The sequence below is a fragment of the Aethalodelphis obliquidens genome, unplaced genomic scaffold, assembly GCF_003676395.1.
Source record: "Aethalodelphis obliquidens isolate GAN/ISIS:26980383/991018 unplaced genomic scaffold, ASM367639v1 scaffold12, whole genome shotgun sequence".
NCBI classification, from domain to species: Eukaryota; Metazoa; Chordata; class Mammalia; order Artiodactyla; family Delphinidae; genus Aethalodelphis; species Aethalodelphis obliquidens.
In genome coordinates, this window is record NW_020837956.1 from 14,538,777 (window position 1) to 14,560,457 (window position 21,681).

The 21,681-nt window shown below is 44.1% G+C and overlaps 1 protein-coding gene and 1 long non-coding RNA gene across 4 annotated transcripts in view; one reads left to right on the forward strand and one right to left on the reverse strand.

The window, feature by feature from the left end:
- On the forward strand, positions 1–12,898 carry LOC113623852 (uncharacterized). Its single transcript, XR_003434096.1, has 2 exons — positions 1–112; positions 9,201–12,898. It is a non-coding gene; the product is annotated as an uncharacterized LOC113623852 (long non-coding RNA).
- A 603-nt stretch (positions 12,899–13,501) lies between these two features.
- Positions 13,502–21,681, reverse strand: part of VIT (vitrin) — a 124,030-nt gene continuing 115,850 nt past the window's right edge. For all 3 annotated transcript variants that reach the window (XM_027113391.1, XM_027113390.1, XM_027113392.1), the window contains 2 exons: positions 18,189–18,702; positions 13,502–14,706 (listed from right to left, as the gene is read on the reverse strand). In XM_027113391.1, the coding sequence (XP_026969192.1) occupies positions 14,528–14,706; positions 18,189–18,702 (693 nt within the window). In that variant the 3' untranslated portion in view covers positions 13,502–14,527. The remainder of the gene's footprint in view (positions 14,707–18,188; positions 18,703–21,681) is intronic.

Here is a 21,681-nt window from a genome sequence, read left to right on the forward strand (position 1 = left end):
TCCCGTGCATCGGTAGGTGGACTCTCAACCACTGCGCCACCAGGGAAGCCCTCATCTATTGTTTGGCTTCAAGATGGCTCTCACAATACCAGTCATGTTATACAAGTTCAAGGTAAGAAGAAGGTAAAAAGGGGGAAGGGCATTACTAATTAGGACTTTTCTCCTTTTGACAGTAAAGGAAATATTCCCAGAGGCGCTCCCTCTGGCAGACTTCCCCATGTATCTCATTGGCCAGAACATTGCCTCCCTACATTTAATGCATGTTGATAAAGTGAGTATCTCACTTTTTCAGCTTCTGGTGGTAGGCAATGGCAAGTGATAAGTCAATTTCAAATGGCTGTTAGGTTAGACAACAAACCTTTGTCTAGAAGGTTATCTCTAGATAACCTTAGAAGGGAATCTCCTTAGTCACTCATTTCTATTTTGCATTTCCCTTATCTTTCTCTCTCAACCTGATTGTGAAAGGTAAGATATGTAATTTGTAGACACTGAGTCCTAATATCCTGATATTCTAATATCTTGAAAATAATGTCTCCAATCACCTCCCAAATGAGACATTTGCTTCCTCCATAGGCCATCACAATCATTCTAATCTTGTTTGTCCATTCCCTGCTTTGCATACACTCATTCTCTGAAGAATGATCAAACATCAAAGCCTGGTAAGTAGGCTTCCTTTCACACAAATCTTGAAGAAATCTATCGTCTTACATATAGCCTTGAGTTTGTCCCAAGGTTGTTGTTTAAATTTGTTGTTTAAGGTTGTTTAAGTTTGATGTATGACTCTTCTTGCATTCTTTCTACCCCAAGAGGATTATCTTTTAAACCTTAGAAGAGGTTTGTTTGTTTTCCGGAAGATGCTAAAAACAGCTTAAGAAATGCCATAAAAAATAAACATGTTTAGGCATAAATACTTTGAGCCAAGCAATTTTTTTTTTTTTTCGGTATGCGGGCCTGTCACCGCTGCGGCCTCTCCCGTCGCGGAGCACAGGCTCCGGACGCTCAGGCCCAGCGGCCATGGCTCACAGGCCCAGCCGCTCTGTGGCATGCGGGACCCTCCTGGACTGGGGCACGAACCCGCGTCCCCTGCATCGGCAGGCGGACTCTCAACCACTGCACCACCAGGGAAGCCCGAGCCAAGCAATTTGAAAAAAAAAAACACACTCAAAACTTTCTAACCTTCTGATATAAAAGTGGACTTCCTTTGCTCTTTAAAATTAGACCAAGATGGAGTAACAGAGACCATATTTACACAACTTTTAAAAATAGAGAAAACAACAACAACAACAGTTTTCAAGTATTGAACAACAGCACAAGACAGTAATCCCTGACAGAGGGGAAAACAAATTGTTGCCCCAGCTTTCTACCTCGAGAGACTGTCCATGACTCAGTACAGGGAGTTGCAACCCAGGCAGAGCTGAGATTGTCTCTGTGAGTAGAAAAGATGGAGTTGAGAGTTTGGTGAGTCCAAAGGCAGCTAGAGTTTGCAGGGTGGAATATACAAGAGAGCTCTGGAGATCTCAGCTGGGCCCTCCCCAAGTCTTCAGCTGAGTATAAGTATAAGCATGTGAGGAACATATCAGAAGCTGAAGAAAGAGTCACCCAAAAGGTACAGATAGAAAAATCCTATGATGTTACATACGGTTGGGAATAGCTCATGTTTCCACCAGGCATAGTGGAAATATAAAATTTGAGGCATTAGGTAAGAGGACTCAGAAGGGTATTATTGCTTCATGACTGTGAAAAAACTCAGCCCTAAGCTAAAGGTTGCTTTGGTTCTTTCATAAAGCTTAAACGTAAGACCTGAAAGGATCAAATTATTTTCAAGTAACTTAACTGTGACCCAGAACAAAGCTCATATGTATACATATATGTATATAAATAAATTTATATATATATTTGTATATTTATTTAAATATAAAAGAATGTCTAGCACTCAACAAAGTAAAATTCATAACATTTGGGATCCAATTATCAGGTATGCAAAGTGACAGGAAAACACAACCCAAAATGAGGAGAAAATGTAATAAATTGAAAATGACTCAGAATTAATGCATATGATAGAATTAGTAACCAATGACAATTAAATGTTATAACTATACTGATATGCCAAAAGGCAGTGGAGCAACATCTTTAAAGTACTGAAAAGAAAAAAAAATCCTGTCAACTTGAAATTCTGTACCCAGTAAAATTGTATTTCAAAAACAAAGGCATACAAGAGCCAAAAGTATTCATGAGTAACAGATATATTAACGCAAGTACTCAGGCAGAAGGAAGTTGATACTAGAGGATAACAGAAAAAAATTACTTCTTTTTAAATCACTTTAAATGATAATTTACAGTTTAAGGCAAAAAAAATAATATACAGAGGGTTGTAAAATAAATGTAGAAGTAAAAATATGTGAGAACAATAACACAAAGACTGAAAGAGGGTAAATACAAGTATACTGCTGTAAGATTCTTATACTATGCGTGAAATTGTATAATATTACTTGAAGACAGACTGTGATAAATTATAGATGTATACTATTGAACCTAAAGCAACCACTTAAAAAAACATAGCTAATAAGCCAATAAAGGAGACAAAAGATAATAATAATACATATCCAGTTAATCCAAAAGAAGACAGAAGAAGGAAAAGAGTAACAAAGAACAGATACGACACATAGAAAACAAGTGACCAGATGGTAGATTTAATCCCAACAGTAGAAGTAAACACATTAAACGTAGACCATTAAATGTAGATGGTCTAAACACCATAATAAAAAGGCAAGATTGACAGATTAGGTACAAATAATGAGACCTTACCTACATTGAATGCTGTATACAAGAAATCCACTTTAAATAAAAAGACTCATATAGGTTAAAAGTAAAAGGATAGAAAAAGATATGCCATACCAAAAGAAAGCTTCAGTGACTATATCAGACAAAATGAATTTCAAGGAAAAGAATATTATCAGGGATAAAGAGGTTCATTTCATAAAGATTAAGAGGTCAATTCAAGAGAACACAACTCCTAAAAGTTTATGCACCTAATAGCAGAGCTTCACAATAAATGGAGAAAAAAACTGATAGAAAGAAGGGAGAAACAGACAAATCTACAGTTTTGGCTGGCAATTTCAATACTCGTCTCTCAATAATTGATAGAACAAGGAGACAGAAAATTAGTCAAGATATAGAAGACTTGGGTAACACTACCAACCACGTTGACCTACTTGACATGTATAGAACATTCTACCCAACAACAGCAGAATATACTTTTTCCCCAAGTACCAAGAACATTTACCAAGATAGACCATATTCTGGACCATAAAACAAGTCTCAATAAATTTTAAAGGATTCAAGTCATACAAAGTATATTCATGGACCACAGTGAAATTAAATTAGAAGCCAATAAAAGAAAGATGTCTTGAAAATCCCCAAATATTTGGAAACTGAATAACACACTTCTAAATAACCAAAGGGTCAAAGGAAAATTAAAAACTATTTAGACTGGCAAGGATGTGGAGCAACAGGAACATTCATTTATTGCTGGTGTGAATGTGAATGGTACAGCCACTGTGGAAGACAGTTGGGCAGTTTCTCACAAAACTAAACATGCGCTTAGCATATGATCTGGCAACATGCTCCTTGGTATTTACCCAACTGAGATGAAAGTTTATAATCACACAAAAACCTGCACAAGGATGTTTATAGAATCTTTATTTATAATTGCCAAAACTTGGAAGCAACCAAGATGTCTTTCAGTAGGTAAATGGATAAATAAACTGTGGTATATCCAGACGATGGAATATTATTCAGCGCTAAAAAGAAATGAGCTGTCGTGAAAAGACATGGTGGAAACTTAAATTCATATTACTAAGTGAAAGAAGCCAATCTGAAAAGGGCTACATAGTGTATGATTCCAATTGTATGACGTTCCGGAAACTCTAGAGATAGTAATAAGACCAGTGGTTTCCAGGGATTTGAGTGGAGGGAGGGATGAATAGGCAGAGCACAGATGACTTTTAGGGCAGTGAAACTATTTGTGTGATACTATAATGGTAGATACCTGTCATTATACATTTGTCAAAACCCACAGAATGTGGACCACCAAGGGTGAACCCTCATGTAAACTGTGAGCTTTGGGTGATAATGATGTGTTAATGTAATAAATTTATTGTTATAAATGCACCACTCTGGTGGGGGATGTTGGTGGGGGCATCTGTGTGTGTGGAGGGAGACTAGGAGTGTACAGGAAATCTCTGTACTTTCTGTTCAGTTTTGTTGTGAACCTACAACTCCTCTAAAAAAATAAAGTCTATTTTAAAATATTGGGGGGAAAAGTATTTTAAACTGAATGAAAATGAAACCATACCAAAATGTGTGGGATGCAACTAAAAAGTGCTTAGAGGGAAATTTATGTAGCACTAACCTCCTATATGGGAAAAGAAGAAACCTCTCAATTTGATGATCTTGGCTTTCTCCATAAGAAACTAGACAAAGAAGGGTAAAGTGAACCCAAAGTAAGCAGAACAAAGGGAATGATAAAAATAAGAACAGAAATCAATAAAATGTGTAAGAGAAAACCAACGGAAACAGCTGATTTTCTTGAGAAGATAAAAGGAAACCTATTCTGGCCGGTTCTTCAGACAAACTCCTGCCCAAATAGTTCAAGGAGGGGGCTTGCAACACCAACTCACACCCAGGAAAAATGACAGGAGAGGTCTTTGGGTAACAAGAAATACCTGTTTTCCCACGTGCTGGGAGTTAATCAGTTTCCAAAATCAAGTAAGACCCAATGTGTTCTTCAGTGAGGAAAAAGCACAGGATTTCTTTATTTTTCCAGGAAAGTTGTTTGGACCTAGTCATTTAAGAAGTTTACATATATACTGTATTTGAGAGTTCTAAAACATTATTTCTTTAAATAATTCTATAATTCCAGCTTCATACTTTAGACATCCTTCTTTCATCTTCATCCCCTGTTATTCAGAATTTATGAATTTGAACCTTCTTCAGAGCTTCCCTGTATTTATTTTTTAACTTCTTTTTGGTGGGGGGAGAAAGAGATCATTTGCTGTGTTTATTCTTGCTTGAACAGACGCATTCTAAACTGATCATCAGTGAAGAATAGGATAAACATTCAGGAGCAAATATGTCTATTCTCTTAATCCTGACATTTGAAGAAAATGTATGAGGAACCTTTATATAAAATAAATCAGATATTCAATAAAGGCAGTATAGTTCAGGAGTCTAAGGTCATGATGACTATCCCAAGCCAATGAAGTAATTTTTTCAATGAAACCATTACTTGATCATTTAACCTCTAAAAACAGCATCATCAAGCAGATGATCAAAATTGTCACTGGAGAGTACACTGGACATACAAAGATGAGTAAGTCATGGACTCTGCTGCATAGAGTTTTTTGTTGTTGTTTTCTTAGTATTTATTTATTTGGCTGCACCGGGTCTTAGTTGCGGCACACGGGATCTTCGCTGCGGTGTGGGGTATGTTTTTATTAGTTGTGGCGTGCATGTGGGACCTAATTCCCTGACCAGGGATTGAACCTGGGCCCCCGGCATGGGGAGCGTGGAGTCTTAAACACTGGACCACCAGGGACGTCCCCTCCAAAGAGCTTTCTTTCTTTTTTGGTTTTTCCTACCCTTCTTTCCTTATATGAAAGGTAGCACACTATATTCTCTTTTGCACTTTGCTTGCTTTTTTAACCCATAGCTTCACTTTAATTTGTTCCATGGCTTTTTTTAGCTTATTGGCTTTCTGTTTTCTTCTATGAGGAGCAAACCTTAAATGACTGTTGTTTTCCCAAAATTACTGCTGCATAGTTTTATTGCATTTACTAAAATCATACTGTGTTTACTTAAATCTTTTTTTTTTCCGAGAAAAACTTGGATTTAAACCTGCCACTTATCAGATGTGTGGCTCTGGGACAAGTAAAACCTCTGAGTCTCTATTTTTCCTTCTAAAAATGGTACCTTCACATCTAGTATCCCAATTAAATCCCTCAAAGATAGAGCCAGGCTCGTGAAAGCCCCTCAGGAAGGCCAGTTTCTCCCCTCCCTTCCTCTTCATCCCCACCCCCTGCAAACCTTAGGCAGCTGCTAACAGCTCCTGGCCGCAGGGAGAAACTTCACTGTGGAGAATTCTGGACCTGGTAACCAAAAGCAACACATTACAAAGACCTCTTGTTTTTAGGAAGCTGCTTAATCTGAATGTTTCCAGGTGATTTATTTAGAAACCTCCTTAGAAAAGGAGTCAAACTAAAGTAAAACTAATTTTCTCCATTCCCAGTTTTTTCCAGAAAATAGATATATTTAAGAGAATTTATAGGCAAAGCCCTATTCAGGAGGAAAAGCTAAGAAAGCTCCCTTTTAGTTCCCCAAGTATGCTTTGTCGAGATGCAGCCTTACTCCTTAAACCATGGAGAGGGGTGAACACCAACTGGGAGCCGACAATGCCCCATCCCTCTCCTATGACACACATCGAGAATCAATTTTAGTATAGCTTGCTTTAAGGACCTTGGCCTCAGAGCCAATCATTCTGCATATGGTTCTTCAGGCAGTGTCTCCTACCTGATCTACCCAGGCAACACCTAAGCACCATCCCAGCCCAAAGGCTGCCAGGGCACCACTCCAGGTGTGGTGAAGGCAGTGTAGTTGCAAACATTCATAAATCTGAAGAGGGAACTCTTTGTTTGCACTCTGCTCCTTAGTAAGGAAAAGTTTTCCAATCACTGGCAGATCATTTGTAGCTGGGGTAGGTGACTGGGGTAGGACTCGGCATTGTTGTGGATATGCAGAATCAGGGGCACCCAGAAACCTTTTGGGGGACAGTGTTGTGGTAGGGAGGGCTTCCTAGGGCATCTGGAAAAAAACAGCTGCTGTCAAGTGGCCAGGCAGTCCCTACGCAACAGAGGTCACTGCCATGGCCAGATGGGTGCCACGCTGCAGTAGGTTTGGCAGGTCAGACACAAGGACCCAAGTGGATGAGGTCAGTTCACTCCACAGTCAGCCCCCTTGTGCCGAGGACAACACAAAAGCGAAAGGGGCCAGATGACGGGCAACATGAGTGGGGACAGGGCACCAATTCTAGAAGGCAGTGAATTCACTTTATAGGCTGCAGCTGTACCCTAAGGAGCGGCCAGGTGGAAAGTCCCTGGCTGAGAAGAATGTTCTGTAAATGCGTCCTGCTAGATGGAGAGGCGGACAAAGTGACTGTGACAGCACCTCACTAACTGCCCACCTTGCCATGTTCCTGGGATGATGATCTCAGGCCATTGCAACAAGACGAGGGGCAGCCTGCAGCGGAGCCTTGCCCACGCGACCTATGTGGAGGTGTGCAAGGTTGCCAGGGCGCCACGGCAGAGCCATTTTCCTAAGGCGGCCACCCCATCATGTTCCACGGAAGGAAGTGGACATGAAAAAGGTTTCTACCGTCGAGTCTGCAGTTGGAGGGTATGCCTGACAGTCCTGAACTTCCTTTCACCCAAGGCAATTATCCCCAGATATAATTAGAGTTTGGTCAGAGGAAATTTCTTAGAGCCACTTGTTTCTAAAATGCTTAGTTTTTGTCAATGTCCAGAGTCCCTTGAAAGTCAAAACAGTTCATTTACCAAATACCTTCTCTTTAAAATAAAAAGGTTGAGGGAGGCTCCACACTGGGACTCCTTCCCTCTCCCCCTTCCTTCTCCAGATGGATATAGTATCTGCCACTTATTCTGTGTTTAAGGGCCTGTCAGCAGATGGACTAATACTGCCTGAGCTGGTGAGTAACTCCTACGTAATGATCAGGAAAATAGGAAAAGGGACACGGAAGGCAAAAGGCAACTTAGAACTTCAAGTAACAGTCCGGCCTCCCAAGATCTTGGATTTGATGCTGCAGAGTAGCAAATAGTTTTGTGTGTTTCCAGTGATATGCTAGCACCATTCATGGAACGTTGGGACTGCATAACTGATGTCTCAGATTGATTTTACCCTCGTCACCAGAATATCCCTAGGCACCCCCAGCCTGGGTGCAAACGAAGTCATGTGAACGATAATTACTCAGTGGTGTTGGCTGGCCCTCACTGATATACTGCAGGACCAAGTATTTTGCGGGGGTCAGTGAGGGATGACCCAGATCCGCTCATGAACAAGGCTTGCCAGGACCATCTAGGCTGCCATGCATGTGGGCGACTCCCCACTGGGCTGCCGGGTGGGTGGGTGGGGGCCTCGACTGGTATTTGTCTTCAGAGATCTTTGCTAACTGGCCAGGATTAGAGTGACTCTGGGATGAAAGGGTTGGTTTTCCACTTCAAGAGAATGCCTCCTCTCTGTAGGTAGAAGCATGTGGGTGTTCCAGGCCTTGCATTTAGGTCAGAGGAGCTGGAAAGATCCCCTGGAGTTTCCACACTGCCGTTGTCCCCCAGTTCAATGAGGGTATTCTCTTAGGAGGAAACTAAATTACACCACCACTTTGCCATTTAGAAAACTTCGTCTGCTCGTTTATTTTGTTTGGTGCATGTCTTAGTCATAACCACAGCAGTTTGAACCTTCGACTTGTCCCTGTTCCCTCTTTGGCTTTAAAATGCCACACAATCCCCCTACTGAGATTGGAAAGAAACTCCCTTTTACTATAATTTCAAGGAGAACTTGTAGAGTATTAGGATAATTGAAAAAAAAAAATCGATATCATAATATCAGGGTACAGGTTTACAGATGCCTTGGGGATGTCAGACCAACAACAATTCAATTGATTTGGGGTTTTGTTTTGGTGTTTGCACAGTTTCTATGGCTTCCAGAGCCTCACAGTTTCTGTGTCCTGGGCAGTCATGTAAAGGCTCTTTGTTGAGAACTCAGATTCCAGTTTGCCATTAATCTGAATACACCCTGCTCACCTCAACCAAGTGTGAAACTGGAGGAGTCTCAGAAAGGGGCTATTCAGCTGAAATTGTATTTTTTATAAGAAAGTCTCAGCTGCCACGCCGAGTAGAGTGTTTGCTTACTTGGGCAGTTTATTGCCTGTGGGCCCAGTTTGTGTAAGAGCGATGGCAGGGATGAAGTTAAGCTCAGTATTTTTCAATTATAGGACATTTAAAAAACAAAAACGAAAACTAAAAACAAGAAAGAAAGAAAAGAAGCAAAGCCTGCATTGAAATTGTGATCTTTCAACCTTATTTGTTTTCCATGTAGATGGTTATTTAAACAGTACTTTTCTCCTCAATTAGGTCTTCATACTAAAAGCAGAGATGGATCCCAGAGGCAGCACTTCTTCCTCCCTAATGGTCTGAACAGTTTTCAATGGCTAATGGCCTATAAACAAGTAATGTCTTGTAGCCATTGAGGCCAAGAGAAGTGAAAAGGAGTCTTTGACAGTTACTGGTTTTCTTGGATAAAGCTTCTAAGCAAAACAGGGAGACTGCCATGCCAGAAGACTCTGTTATTCAGCCTGCATTTGGTTCTCCAAATTCGGGAACTTGTGGACATCCGTGTGTCAGCATTCAAGACAATTTGATGCTTCAAGGAATCTCACAAGGTTTTTAAGTGCAAGGTGATCAGATAGAATGATGCGAGTGCTCATCCCGAATCAGCCACACCAGCTTGGTTTGCTGGGTAGCCCTGCTGAAGGAGGCTGCGCGGAGAGGTCAACCCTTAATGGGTGGGAAGTTTCACTCTGTTCCCTCTCTGCAGGCTGGTGCAACAATTTCCAGATGAAGCTCATTCTGGAGGAGAGGAGAGTGAGAGAGTTACCTGGTCCTCCTGTCCTGCTCTTGTCCTTCCTCTCCTTTCTGAGACTGTGCCATCTCCCTGACCCTGGAGTTCATGAGTTTCCCCAGGTTGCTTCCAAAAATTCCCCCTTTGCTTGAGTTACTGAGAGGAGAGTTTCTGTTACTTGCAACTGAGAGAACTTTAAATGACACAGCGTTCCATGGCCTGGCACCTGCCTCTCCCTCCAGCTTCTTTTCCTGACACCTCTGCCTCAGCCTCAAGTTGCATGCTGTCACTGTGTATCACACTGTCGCAAGCCGCCTTGCCTCCCTAAGCATCTTGGGCAGGGACCAGGTCTTATTTATCTTTGTACCCCAGCACCTGTCACAATGCCTGGCACATAATAGGAAGTTAAAACATGTTTGTTGAATGAAAGGAAGGTAAACAGAAGTAGGATTTTCATTTCTGCAGGAAAAATGAGAGCGTAAGGTGAGGAACAGAGTTTCCCTATGGGTAGATACCTGAAGAGGGTTCTGGCCCTAGAAAAGCAGTGATTGTAACAGACAGTAATGAACCTCAGAAGGGTTCGAAAGAGTGGTGCAGTCCGCGTGGAATTAGATCCTCTCTTTCTTGCCATCATATCCTGTTTCTCTCTTCCTGAAATATCTGCCTCCCATTCTACCAGTGCCATTGTATTAGGGGTTGGAACTGTCAGGTTACTTAGATTCAGAGTTCTCATTCCCTGCATTCCATGTCCTTGGTGATGTGTGTGTGTTGTGTCCCCTAATGGGAAGGGACTAAGGACATCACTGGAAAATAGGTGGGTCAGGATTGTGCATCCAGAGAGCCTAAGTCTATCTGAGCAGCTCAGGGAAGGCTCCAAAGAGGAGGCGGCATTTGGACTGAGACTTGAAGGATGGTTAGGAGTTTAACAAGAGGATGGGGAGCCCAATGTGTTCAGGGAGCTACAAGGACTACGGCTGTAGATTAAAATCACGCAGCTTAAGTGAGGGCAGGAGGAGTGATGGGGGGAAGTAAAGTTTGCACTGGATGTTTAACAGACTCCTCACTTTGTACATTTAATAGACCCTGAGATACAACTTAGCAGAATTATACATACATTTTAAATTGCCAAGCTTACTAGAGAACCCCCTATGCAGCCACTTTGGTTATTTCATGTGTCACCATCATAAGAAGCAAAGCCGTTAAGTATATAGACCCTGGAGTCAGGTTACCTGGGTTTAATTCCCAGATCTGCCTCTCCTAGTCCTATGACCTTGGGCAAGTTACTTGACATCTTCATGCCTCTGGTGCATGATCTGTAAAATGAGAATAATAACAGTACTTCTTGCAATAAATCATAGGGATAAATGAGTTAATACATGTGAAGCCCTTAGAACAGTGCCCAGCATGCAGCAAACACTCACGAATTGTTAGGCACTTCATGATTATTTCTCTCATGAGGTTGTTTGCAGTCGCCAGTCATGCACTCTGTGCATAACCCCATGATATTAATTATACGATTTTAATTGTTCATTTGTGCATGGTTTCTCACTGGACTGTGAATTCCTCACAGCCATTAGTTGAATAAATATCTCTTTCCAAAGTAATTGAATTCATGCATTCAAGCATATTTCCTACTTACTACATTTATATATTGGTAACCCAAGGGAGCACTTCTCTTAGGATGGTGACCAGAAGATAACATTATATTTTGGAAATTCCTCTTTCAGGCTGGAAAATCCTTGGTCACAGAAGCATTTTCTTCTTTATAAAACCATGTTGGTCCCCCTGAGACTGCCACTGGAAAACTTGCTGCAGGGAGGTTTTGTCCCGTTCAAAGGGTTTAAAGAGCCCAGAGAAACAAGAATATCTGAACATGGTCAGTTTGGCTGAAAATTTTTAGTAGAGCCTTGTTGCAAAACTTATAGCCAAGAAACCTCTTTCAAAGAGCCTTAACTCTCAAGAGATGGGCCAATTAAGATGAGCGGAGTTTAGACATCACTTGCATCTGGAGAAGCTGGTCCGATGCTCCTCATCCGCTTGTTTTGGTTGACTTGGAGGAGAAAGGGCACGGAAGAGGTTTCCTGCTGAGACCATAGAATCAAAGATAGAGTTGCCTTAGGAGATTGGCTCCGAGTCTGCAGGACCCAGAGAGCTCCACAAAGGCTGGACCAGAGCCCCCGAGTGTGCAGAAGCAGGTGTGTGTTTGTGGGATGCCCCGAAGGCAGTCAGATGAGTCAGGACACTGGAAGATAGGAGATCTGAATTCTAGTTTTATCCCTTCGCATCAGCACAAACTTCTTAAGGCCTGGGTTTCCTTTTTCTTTTTCTTTTTCTTTTTTTTTTTTTTTTTTTTGCCATTGAAGAGTTTGATGTAGATTGTCTCCAAAGTTCTGTTTTTTGTGTTAAGATTTCAGTGTTGGCCCAGCAGTGCTGGGCACAGTTTAGGTTGAGCAAATTGGCATTTATATGCAAGCCTCCCATGGCACCCCTCACCACCAGGACCCTTGTCTCCACCCTGCTCCGTGGACCTCACCCAGCCCCACCTGCACTGCAGCCTTCCCACTTGAGCCCCCAGAGGCCCAAGCCCTTCTTGCCCGCTCTTACCTGAAGCCTGGTTGTCTTCCTCAACCCCCCGAGTGGGGGCTCCTTGTGCTCTCTCACCCCACGTGTTTCAGGCCTGGAGTCGGGATGGGTCTGCTCCTAGCTCCCTTGAATCTGGCCTCGGCCCTCCAGCCCTGTCACTGCTGTCCTCTCCCAACCTCCTAGTCACCTCTGTCCTCCGCTGAGCATCCATGAGCTTGGCTCAATGCTTCTCTCTCCATCCTGACTCCTGTCACCATCTCTGGCGACTGGAACATCCACACGGACAATTCTGACCACACCGTAGCCTCTGAGGACCTCAAGCTCGGAGCACTTCACCTCTGATGGTCCACACAGCAGGTACTCAAATACGTGTTGACAACATGTCGACAATGGGCACATTTGAAGAGGTTTCATTTATCTTCAAAATTATGATACCTGTAACTAGGGTGACCATATAATTTATTTTCCAAACTGGGACAATGAATGAAAGAGAACACCAAAATAATTAAAATTATGTTATTTTTGGAAGTATTTACTTATTGATGACAAATTGGTTTTTATATTAAGGACCCTGTAAAATAATTATATTCCAAAACTATTTTCCAAAATAAAATTTTTCTTCAAAAAATTAACTTGTGTACATTGAAGCGACATTGAAAAAAAACTTTATATCAATTATCTGCACATTCAAAATCATAGGCAGAATAATTGTTCCTAGTACTTATGTTCTTTAATTAGTTTCCTAGCTAAATCTGTCACTAATAATATGTCACTGGTATCTTTATGAAGAATTTCCTTTTTGAAGCTAGTTTTCGTATTTTGAAGGTTTTGAACAAATCTGTTTGCAATTGCTTTCGAAATAAATCTATGGTTAATAAATTTGAAATTGCTGACACCTTTCTCTGTAGACCACAACATTTTTAATTGACAATAACTCCTCAGGTATTGAGAATTGGTAAGTTCTATGCAAATTCTGCTAAATGGATGCTATTTTCAATTCAGAATTTCTTATGTAAATATTTTGTCCCAAGTATTGACACAGGTACTGTCTTTTGGCCTCCATTCAGAGTAGCATTCTCCAGCACACATTTTTACAGGGTATAACTTGTCAAGTTAGTCATCTCTATTTAGGATTCTTCTGAATGTTTCCCTATGGTGTATGTAATTTCACATCCTAATAAATGAGTCCTTGGTAGAAGCCAGAAGTAAAAAAAAGTGGAGTTCAACCAAACCCATGCCAGCTTATTTTAATGCAACTAGTAATAACAGTATCTAGTTAACAAATGAAATATGCAAGACAAATGCTAAACTAAATGGGACTCAACAACAGCAGGCATAAACAGGGGCTCTCCCAGGAAACAGCTCTAACACTGGCCCCTCCGAGGCAGCTCAGTAGTTCTCAATCCTGGCAGCATATCATCAGTACCACCTGCCAATGCTCAGACTCCCTTCCCAGAGACTCAGCTTTCACTGGATTAGCGTGGGGCCTGGGAACAAGCATTGTACTCTCAAGTGATTCTAATGTGCAGCTCAGGCTGAGAGTGGCTGCACCAGCCTGATGCACCACTTTTAAAGCCAGGTCAGTGTGGTCCTCCAGGGCCATTCCCCAACTGCTCCATATACTGCAGGAACACCGTGATTCTGATAACAGAGAACAGGGAGGTAAATCAGGCGCTGCCGTGCTGCTGTCACCTTGTCTCTGCACCCCCGTGGGTGCGCTGTCACCTTGGGCCAGGAGAGAGTGCACGGCAGGTGCTCTGGGGCATGAGTAGAGCAGAGAGGTGGCCCTGCCACAAACCCTGTGAACACTACCCATGACAAGGTCAGAGTGATTGCATGAAATCCTGTCAAACATGTAATTAAGCATCTCCTATATTGTCATGACAAAAATGAAACTTGTGGAGAGTTACAGAATTCTAATGGGAAATTAAAATGTTACAAATCTCACAAAAGCTCTAGTTAAGCCTTTGTAAGTGCTGTGTTCTATTCTCAATTTTTATTTTGAAAACAATTCTCAAAATGTAAAATCCCCAGCATTCCCCAAACGATGGATTATTTTGGCTCATTCTACAAATTTATGATCACCTTTCTAACTCTGTGTTTCGAAGTATGAAAAACCACACTGGCAAAGAAAAATAACATGTGGTTTCCAAGCCCTAAGTGCCTTGCTGCCCCACGTGTGTCCCATAAAGCATTGGGGGTTGTCCGAGAGCCATTCGGGAAAGCGGCATCTGCTGGTGCTTTGCCTGCTCTGAATTTAGTTCCGGGGCTGTGAGTTGAACTCTGTACAAATGTTCTGGATGACCTTGGGAACCACTTGGTAGAGGTGGTCGAACTCGTCCACAAAGAAGGCGTGGTCCCTGGCAGGGTGAGTGGCGATGACTTCCAGCTCGTCCTGTGCAGCCCATGCCACGCCTATGGCATAGGTGATCACTCCTGTGGGGACAAAGGGTAGATGAAGCAAATGTCCCCAAGGGAAAGTACTGAAATGAATCCTTGCCTTCCTGCTGCTCTGTTGGCCATTGTGCTTGAAGGCAACCGACTCCAAACTCAGAAATGTGCCCAAAGCATGAACATCTGCTGTATGCCAGCAGCAATAAAGTTGGTATAGTTGCTATCTCATAGGCGTTTACAATCTTTTGGAGAGAAAAAACAGGAAAATGGAGTAAATGCATGATAAGAATTTCATGTCCAGGAGCAGCATGGGGATGACATTTGGACAAGTGAAACTTTGGTGCCGTGCAGATTGTACCACATGGCACACACTTGCTCTGTGTGTAGGGGCGCACAAAATTCAGTCTTGTATGCATTAAAAGTCGGTTCGAGATCTTTTAAATGAAAATGAGACTATGGGTAGTCAAATCCATTTCACCTGCCTTCACTAATCAAGGTCGTTTTAAGACTTGCATGTCCTCCAAGTGGCACGTAGCCTAAACAGTAAGATGTTTGTCCAAGTTGTACTCCAGAAACTTGGAGTCAGCTGTGAGCTGACCTTAGCGTCAGCTGCGTCTAGCTCAACTGAGCTGGTTAAGACAGGATAGGACCACTGACCCTCCAACGGGGCATGCGCGAGTGCCCGCTTGGTGACCTTTAGAACAAGCGCAGAGGCCTGTAGCTTGGTTACGCCTGCGCAGAGCAACACTTCCACACCTTTTTCTAATCACACTCCCCACGCCTCAGACCGCTTGGCTCCTTTACTTGCTATAAATACCCCGAGCTCTTTGCCCTTGGGGCGGTAGATTTGAGGCTGGTTCTCCTGTCTGCCTTGCGAATAAACTCTCTCTGCTGCAAACCTAGACAAAAAAACGGTGGCATTGAGTTACTTTAGGCTTGAGGGTGACTTTATAAGCCATAGGCTCCAACCTCATTCCCGGCGCAGGAACCCTGCTTGCACAAGGACCTGGAGAGCTGTGACCCAGCATCTGCTCCATCACCACAGAAAAGTAAGTGTTTACCGATAAGAAAGTGGCGGGCAGTGTTGACTGATGCAGGAGGTCATGGAAGATGAAAGGGAAAAGCGCTCTTTGGATTCAGAAGAAACAGAAACAAGATACTGGTAGCCTTTGAAGGGAGCAGCGGCAGAGGAGTAGATGCCAAAGAAACCAAGTGAATTGCTGTGAGTTGAGAGTGAAAAAGAAATGAAGATGTGGGGCAGCACATATAGCTGATTCTTTCCAGAAATGTGGCTATACAGAGGAGGCAGGTGGTAACTGGAGCTAGAACATGGGGTCAAAGAGAATTATTTCCCTTTAGGAAGAGAGGGACTTGAGCTGGTCTAGATGCAAATGGGAACGAGTATAGTAGGATTAAAGGGTTTGGACTGTAACATGGAGCAGGGAGGAGAGGAATTCGGAGGGCAGGGATCTGTTCTCAGTGGGGAAACAGACTGCCTGCTGTGTGGTTCTTGCCTGGTGAGCCGGAGCTTGACCTATTCCCACGTCCCCTCCAGGCTGGCCAGGGTGGGGTTAGCAAGATGGCCATGAGACAGAGGGCAGAGGCTGGGTGAGGGTTTCCGGCCAGGCTCCTCTCCCCCGCCAGCCACTCACAGGGCCCACATCGCTCTCTCCAGCATCTTCTGGGTGCCCTGTCCTGCTGACCGGAGAGCCATCCACACCTCATGTGGTTCTGGTCTAAGCTGGCCTTTTATTTTTGGCCGTGCCACGCGGCATGAGGGATCTTGGTTCCCAGACCAGGGATCCAACCCGTGCCCCCTGCAGTGTGAGCTCGGAGTCCTAACCACTGGACTGTCAGGGAAGTCCCTAAGCTGTTCTTCTGTTGTGGCTCGTTGAGCTGAAGTTAAGCTGCCCGTTCCTTCTCTTACCTCTCCAGTGTCTTTCCTCTGAACACGGTCCACATTGGGAAAAGGCAGCGTTGGGCTTTAGGCCCCTGCCAAGTGGCTGCAGAATGGGGCTTAGACTGACTAAGCCCTCGTTTCTGCTCAAAGATGGAAGGACTGCCCCGCAGTAAAGACAGCATAAGCAGTACTAGAGATTTCTACTGGCAACCCAGCCTCGGCTTGGACACTCCCAAGTGTTGGCTTGGACACTCCCACAGTGCTCATTGCTTCCATATCACTTGCATCTATTGGTCCTTGTTCTTTAAAGCTGCCCAGAACATAACAGCCCTGATAGTGCCCAGGACATCTCCCTTGATCTTCACTTCTCCTGACGAGTAGGCCAAGGCTACCCTCTGGGTGAGGTGCAAAGGAGGGGCATCTAGGAAAATGAGTGAGTGGAGCTGAACATGAGTGGGACCAGATGTTTGGAAAAAGCAGGAGAGCCCTGGGCTTGTCGAGAGCTGCCCCACCTGCGTCCTCCCACTCACTTTGGAACTTTGGGCAGGTTGCTTCTGAGCCGTAAACCATCTTCCCTCTGCTGACATGAGCCCAAGGAGCCCTGTGAAGGCTGGCACGCGGGCCACCTGCCATCCCACCATTATGAGTGCTCCGCACAGGGCAAATCACTGGGCAGACCGTCTGAACTTGGTGTCTGGTTACTTTGGTTTCCAGAAGCCAGAACTGCTGGTTCCTAAAGGCTTGTTTATTTTTACACCCCTCCTTGTTTCAAGCAGGATTAAAAGCAGCTTTAAAGAATATGGAAAATCTTGCATCTGAACCAAGTTTAATGTAGGCAGACAAGAAAACTACCCCCACAAAGAGTGAGTCTGTTCACTAGTACTTATCTACAGGTTTTTGGTTCACTGACCACTCAGTTTACTTCTGTTATCATTACTATTATTACTATCACTTGGGGTTTTCTCCAGGTTGTTTGTATTTTCCTGGTACTTTATGGCTCTTTCAAAACTGGTTATACATAGATTCTGTCAAAAAGCATTAAATATGACCGATTTTCTAAATATTTGCAAAAATAGTTTGCTCACTTTTCATGGCTGTAAACTTTCTGTTGCCTTCTTCCAAATTTTCATATGGAAATATCTCTTTAAATATTTTGAATGAAAATTTCTTTGAAGTCTCCCCCAAACCTCCAATATCTGGTTAGCAGTTGCTTACAAAAGTAGCACTTTTCTTTTAAAACATCCATTTTCTTCAAATTTGTAACACAATTTTGTGGTCTTCAATGGAGATGAAAGCCATGAGTCAAATTCCTCTTCAATGTGTCACATGTTGGTGTGCCCTGCCTCAGTGTGGGACCTTAACGTCGGCAGTCACCCACAGGCCGTGGTTTGCCATGACACTGTGGAAGCCACCGTGGTGGCCCCTGCCTGACCCTTCTCTGCTGCCCAGTGGGGCCTGCAGTGTTGAACTACACCCCTAACACTCTCCCTGCAGTTCTGAACAGTTTATTAGGTAATAGGCAAAACCAGTGCATAGAGAGACAGTCCCTTCTTTGTCCCACTGGTCCACCAAGCCCCAGAGCGATGCTCAGCCCCAGACTGGTCAGCAAGACCAGCTCACTCACCCTCGTGATGGGCGACCATGGCCGGTATTCGGACATCGTCATAGGACCTCCCGTCAGTGATGAGGATCATTAATTTCCTCTTGTTGGGCTTGGACTTCTTGAAGAGCTGTTCTAGGGCGTAGTTGATGGCAGCCCCCGTGCTGGTCCCACCACTCCAGTACCCCACCCTCTTGATGGCGTTGAGGACGTCAGGCTTGGTGCTGTACACGTCGAACCCAAACTCCAGCCGCTGCTCGTAGGTGTACTGCACGGCCCCGATCCGCGTGTCCGTGTCGGAAATCTCAAACTCTTTGCTGAGGTTGGCCACAAACTGGAGAACCGTGCGGAAGTTGCCCGTCCCTACACTGCTGGAGCCGTCGATGATGAAGCCAATGTCGGCCGAGTTTAAGCAGGTCTTGCTGCAGGCCAGTCGGTCGGTGTCACAGACCCGCTTCACCAGGGGCTGCACGGTCTTGTGAAGGCTGAACCAGTTCTGCACACTGAGCGAGTAGAAGCCGTTCGTTCTGCACACAGCCTGAAAGACAGGGGGAGGCCCCCCGCCAGGTCAGGGGCCTGGCCACGCCCCCTCACCACGCCCCCTGACCCCCGGGGGGGCCGGGGAAGAAGCTGGCAGATGCTTGTTTTCTGCGCCAGGCCTCCTAATGCGCTCTCTCCATCTCGGTTCACCCAGTCAGGCGCTCACCGGGGCAGAGACCCGTCAAGTTATCCCTGGACTCACTCCCACGCCCGCAGCCAGGTCTCTGCTTTTGTGGAGAGCCATCAGTCAAGCAAATCCACAGGGAGAGAGGAATCACTGGTTTCAGCTTCATATTTATGCCTCCTCAGGCCCCTCTGTTCATTTGTACTGGCAGCCAGCCATGAAGTTGGCATTGGTGGGCATCAACCCAGGAGAGATTAAAGAAAGCTTTTGTTGTGATTGGGAAAACAAAAGGCACGCATGAGACATAGCTAAAGAATTGTTTCCAGAGCAGCCCTGCATCCAGCAGGAAGGGAGTTCCACACGTGTGTCAGGCACCACGCTAGATGTTCTTAGATTATCTCACTAACCCCCCAACTTAACCCTACAGGGTGGAATTATAACCCCCTTGTCATGAAGGAACAAACTGAGGACCAGCTGTTAAGTGACATCCCTTGAATCCTTGAGGCCGGAACACAAATCGTCTGCTCGTAGAACCCAAGCTCTGTCCTCTGGACAACCCTGCCTCCAGGCAACTTAATATTTACTTGTGCCCAAGTTTGTTCCAGAAAAAAACTCAAGGCACCTGCAAATAAACATTGAGCAAGCTGGTTGGTGTGTTCCTGGAAGTGACTGTTTCCCCCTTGCCGCTGCCTCTCTGGGGGATGGGGTGGGTGTGCGTGGGTCACAGAGAGAATCACAGACCTGATGGCTACAATCGAAGGTGTATAATTAAAACATTATTTTAAGACAAGAAATGCCTTTAAAATGTCCTAGGAAATATACTTTAATTGGTTTGTAAAAACCTAATGGGCTTCATAAAACTTTCCATGGCTTAGGTGGCATATGAGATGGGTGTTGAGGCTGAGCTGAGTTGTAGCCAACGGATGGAGAGGAGGGATTCCCCACCAGGCAGCCTGAGTGAGTCACAGCAGGATGCCAGGTGGCTGGAGCTAGGAAGATGCGCTGGGAAGCTGGGTTAGGACCACACTCCAGAAGACCTTGGGAATAATAGGGAATAATGTAGGATTTGAAGCAAGGACCCCACAGGACTGGAAAAACTCTTCATAAACATGAGCTTCATTGTGAAATCTAAACTGGAGGGAGAAATAATAGATGTAAAGTAGTAGCTTGAACTGGAGAGGTGGCATTGGGCATGGGAAAGAGTGGACAGATGTGAGATACGTGACATGGGAGCTGACAGGGTGTCCTGGGGTGACTCTGGTTGTCTGAGACAGCTGTGGGGCCCGTATGTACAGTCCAGAGGAGGAAAGAATTTGGGTGGGAAAGATGATGCACTTGGCATTTTGCATGTAACGTTTAAGGCTCTTGGGGACATCGGGTGGAGACTAGTCAATCAGCTGGAAACAAATGGCTATTGAGCTCCGGAGAGACTAGGGAGGGAGACATATGAGTGTGTCATTGCCTGTGAGCAAAGGCTGAAGCTGTGGCCCTGGGAGAGGTTCTGGAGGGAGAAAACCTAGTGAGAGCAGAGGAGAGGGCAAAGAACTGAGCCCTGGGGAAGTCTACACTTAGGGTACAAGACGGAAAAGAGGGCTTCCCTGGAGGCGCAGTGGTTGAGAGTCCGCCTGCCAATGCAGGGGACACGGGTTTGTGCCCTGGTCCGGGAGGATCCCACATGCCGCGGAGCGGCTGGGCCCGTGAGCCATGGCCGCTGGGCCTGCGCGTCCGGAGCCTGTGCTCCGCAACGGGAGAGGCCACAGCAGTGAGAGGCCCGCATACCGCAAAAAAAAAAAAAAAAAAAAAAAAGACGGAAAAGAGGAGAGAGCAAATGAAGTAAGAGCCACACCGTGTCCTAGAGGTTAAGGGAGATGAGAATTTCAAGGACAATGAAGTGCAGGATTCGTGCAGGGAGCTGAGCCCTAGTAGGTCTGGAGACACAGAACACTAAAGCTTGCGGGCATCCCCCCACACCTCCCTCCTATCCTCTTCCTTTCCTTTTTTTTTTTAATCATCTTTAATTTCTTTCATCAGTGTCTTATAGTTTTCTGCATAGAGGTCTTTTGTCTCTCTAGGTAGGTTTATTCCTAGGTATTTTATTCTTTTTGTTGCAGTGGTAAATGGCAGTGTTTCCTTAATTTGTCTTTCAGATTTTTCACCATTTGTGTATAGGAATGCAAGAGATTTCTGTGCATTAATTTTGTATCCTGCAACTTTAACAAATTCATTGATTAGCTCTAGTAGTTTTCTGGTGGCATTTTTAGGATTCTCTATATATAGTATCGTGTCATCTGCAAACAGTGACTGTTTTACTTCTTCTTTTCCAATTTATATTCCTTTTATTTCTTTTTCTTCTCTAATTGCCATGGCTAGGACTTCCAAAACTATGTTGAATAATAGTGGTGAGAGTGGGCAACCTTGTCTTGTTCCCGATCTTAGAGGAAATGCTTTCAGTTTTTCACCATTGAGAATGATGTTTGCTGTGGGTTTGTTGTAGATGGCCTTTATTATGTTGAGGTAGGTTCCCTCTAGGCCCACTTTCTGGAGAGTTTTTATCATAAATTGGTGTTGGATTTTGTCAAAAGCTTTTTCTGCATCTATTGAGATGATCATATGGTTTTTATTCTTCAATTTGTTAATATGGTGTATTGCATTTATTGATGTGCGTATACTGAAGAATCCTTGCATCCCTGGGATAAATCCCACTTGATCATGGTGTATGATCCTTTTAATGTGTTGTTGGATTCTGTTTGTTAGTATTTTGTTGAGGATTTTTGCATCTATGTTCATCAGTGATGTTGGTCTGTAATTTTCTTTTTTTGTAGTATCTTTGTCTGGTTTTGGTATCAGGGTGAT